Here is a 2,940-nt window from a genome sequence, read left to right as displayed (position 1 = left end):
CAAAAATAATCGAATCGTTGGGTCAGAAAATCGATACTGAATCGAATCCCCATGATGGATGTGATTTACACCCCTAGCAATTTCTATACTACAAAAGGTATTTTATTTTAATTATTTTAAAATTTAAAGTTTTCAATAAAGACATGTGATTATACAAGTGTTTAATATTATATACCAGCAGAAGGATACATCTTCATTTTAATGTCCTAATCTTTGACTGGCAGATTAGCTAAAAATATAGGATTGAGTAAATTATACATGAGACTTAAGCAGTTCTATTGTGATTTGTCATAATTATTAATGACAATGATTAACCATATAGAGATATAAATGGTTATATCGGAGTTTAGGACACGGGTATGAAATAGTTGGTTGATGGTTGAAAATGGAAGAAAGAAAAGACAAAAAAGGGGTTGAATTAAATTGGAGTCATTATTTCTCATTGTAGATATTTCCTCATTGTACCAATTATAATGAATTTTAAAAAGTTCAAATCAAAAGTCATCAAGTTTATATTTCAATCCATTCTCAATAATTTGGTTTCTGATCCCATTTGGGATGAGTCACTCTTAAATTAGAAAAATAAGGCAGGCTATGACCTTCATCAAACCAAAAATGACTCAGCAACATCCTGTAAGAAGGAAATATGAAGGATATGCACTGGATGTTTCTGCCACAAGGTTATGCAGCATTTATTGCAAAAATGATATCATTGATGATTAAAATTAGTTTCAAAGTTTGTCTCACCAAAAACATCTCATAGCTAGAGCCTTATAAATAGTCAACATTGCTCTAAAATCAAATTTTAGGCATTCTTTATGTTGCCATAGGAAAAAAAGCAGTGCATCTTTGTTACTAAGAGGTACATGCCTACAGTCAATTTTAAAAGGTAAATTCTGCATTTATTGATAAACTCTTGTAAATACTAATAATAAAAAATTTAAAAAATGTTAGAAAAGCAGGATTCACACAATTATTAATTGTAGTTACATTTTTGTGACAGTGATACACAATACAATAATTACCCATCTTTAGTATAAATGCTATAAATATCAAGGACCATCATTGCATTTCAATGAAAGATAATAGGCAGATTAAAAGAAATTACTTTACACCACCAGTAGTCAAAGCAGGCACAAAATATCTCCAAGGCTGGTACAAAATTAGGAAAGGTTAGTATGGAACGTTTTGTGGCAGGCAAATCCCTTTCTTTACCCCAAAAACTGCATGGAAGCAAATTTTCTCAAAGGGCAAAAGAGCACTCTTCTGGTTTAGCACAATGCATTTACCTTTAAAAGTGTTTTGCATTCTAGCATTTCTCCTCAGTCCTCACATCTATTGTGACGTGGTTTGTAATGAATTATCACGATACAAATTTTAGTTACCTTTTGAAATTGTAAGAGCAGGGGACCACTGAGACCTCAATATGTCAAGGCAAATGCTTCCGTTGCTGTTTATGTTTGGATGATAGATTTTTGTAGTAAAGGCCACCTATGGAGATAAAAAAAAAGACCAAATAAAGAATAGAGCTCATCATTTACATTTTAGTTGAACTATTAAGCATACATTTGTATAAAGAATGTAATGCTACCTTTGGTGGTTTAAATGGATAGTCGGTGGGAAAATGCACAGAAAGGAAAAAAACTCCTCCATGATAAGGGCTGTCATTCTGAAACACAAGAGCAGATTATTGCCAAAGCATGCCTTATATTTGTGGCTCAACAACACTACGGGCTTCAGTGAATACTGTTATAATAGAGCATGCTAGTCTGAGCTCAGCATACACAACAGGAAGAGCTGTAAACTCAACATAAAACACCATTGTCTAGAAATCTAGAAGCACTTTGGTGGGAAAAAATGCTGGAAACAAATCCAGAATCCAACAGAAAAAAAGACAGACAAAAAAAAAACAAAAAAAACTTACTGGTCCTGTGATGGTGGCCTGCCAGTGAAACACTTAAGGAAAAAAAAGGTAAAGAAAGATCAGGTTAGATGATTAATACTGGAAGCATCTCAGTCACAAGTTAAATAAATTAAAATAGGAAAAAAATGAACAGAAAAGGACAAATTAGATGCCCAACTTACTGTCTTCCCCTACAGGTCCAGCTGAACATGAAGCTGGGGGGTCTCTCTGCAAGTCATTTAACTCCTGGGGAAAAAATAAATAAATAAATAAAATCAACATTTTGCCCACCTTAACAACAATAATGATGACTGTGCATCCTATGGAAATATTCACTAATATAACAGCAATTATATGAGGAAGACAATTCTACATAGAAACCACAATTAAATATTGCTGACATTTTTGTTTTCATAGTATTGTTAACAGTTAGTCCAAAATACTTTCAGTAAATATTAGCTTGTTACAATTAAGATAGTAAACATCTTAAATCATTACGTTTGTTCCTAATGTAAGATACGGCTCTGTGAGATTAACAGGAAATGATTTTTAAACATACAAATTGATCAAAAGTTCCAGTGCTTCAAAAACTACTTACAGTGATAACATACAGAAAGTAAAAACTCTGGAAAATCAAAGTCATACTAACAGCTCCCAGAAAAGGCTACCAAACAAAATGCTAACGTTACATAGGCGTTTCCGCCGCATAGCTTCATCCTGTCGGGAACATTCAACAAATTTTAAAAACGCTGTTCTTACCTTCTGTATCCTCTTCAAAGCCATGCTGAGGCTTTCTGAGTGGGTTATAAGAAGCTACGATGTAAACTCTAACAGCTGTCACCCACGACGAGGCTCACTTTATGCCGACTCGGTGCTTGTTTTGAAAAACTGATTAGTTCTTTTGTTTCCGCGTTTTTAACTCACGCTTTTAACTGACGACGAGCGTGAACAGGTGCATTGTGGGAAATGGAGTCTTTGACCTAGCTTTTGTAAAAACGTCAACGATATATTCAATCGATCGTTTCCCAAGTGTATAT

General features: G+C 33.7%; 1 protein-coding gene across 1 annotated transcript in view; it reads right to left on the bottom strand.

Annotated features, from left to right (window-relative positions):
* The window catches only part of LOC107084667 (ubiquitin-conjugating enzyme E2 D4-like), a 6,605-nt gene extending 3,783 nt beyond the window's left edge, over window positions 1-2,822 (bottom strand). The window contains exons 1-5 of the mRNA XM_015374598.1: window positions 2,663-2,822; window positions 2,086-2,149; window positions 1,925-1,956; window positions 1,592-1,669; window positions 1,386-1,491 (exon numbers count right to left, since the gene is read on the bottom strand). Coding sequence (XP_015230084.1) covers window positions 1,386-1,491; window positions 1,592-1,669; window positions 1,925-1,956; window positions 2,086-2,149; window positions 2,663-2,686 — 304 coding nt within the window. The 5' untranslated portion in view covers window positions 2,687-2,822. The remainder of the gene's footprint in view (window positions 1-1,385; window positions 1,492-1,591; window positions 1,670-1,924; window positions 1,957-2,085; window positions 2,150-2,662) is intronic.
* Window positions 2,823-2,940: the final 118 nt, after the last annotated feature.

The sequence above is a fragment of the Cyprinodon variegatus genome, unplaced genomic scaffold (assembly GCF_000732505.1).
Source record: "Cyprinodon variegatus isolate N-32 unplaced genomic scaffold, C_variegatus-1.0 Scaffold106, whole genome shotgun sequence".
NCBI lineage: Eukaryota > Metazoa > Chordata > Actinopteri > Cyprinodontiformes > Cyprinodontidae > Cyprinodon > Cyprinodon variegatus.
Note: the sequence above shows the minus strand (reverse complement) of the source record. Positions and strands in the feature narration are given on the sequence as shown.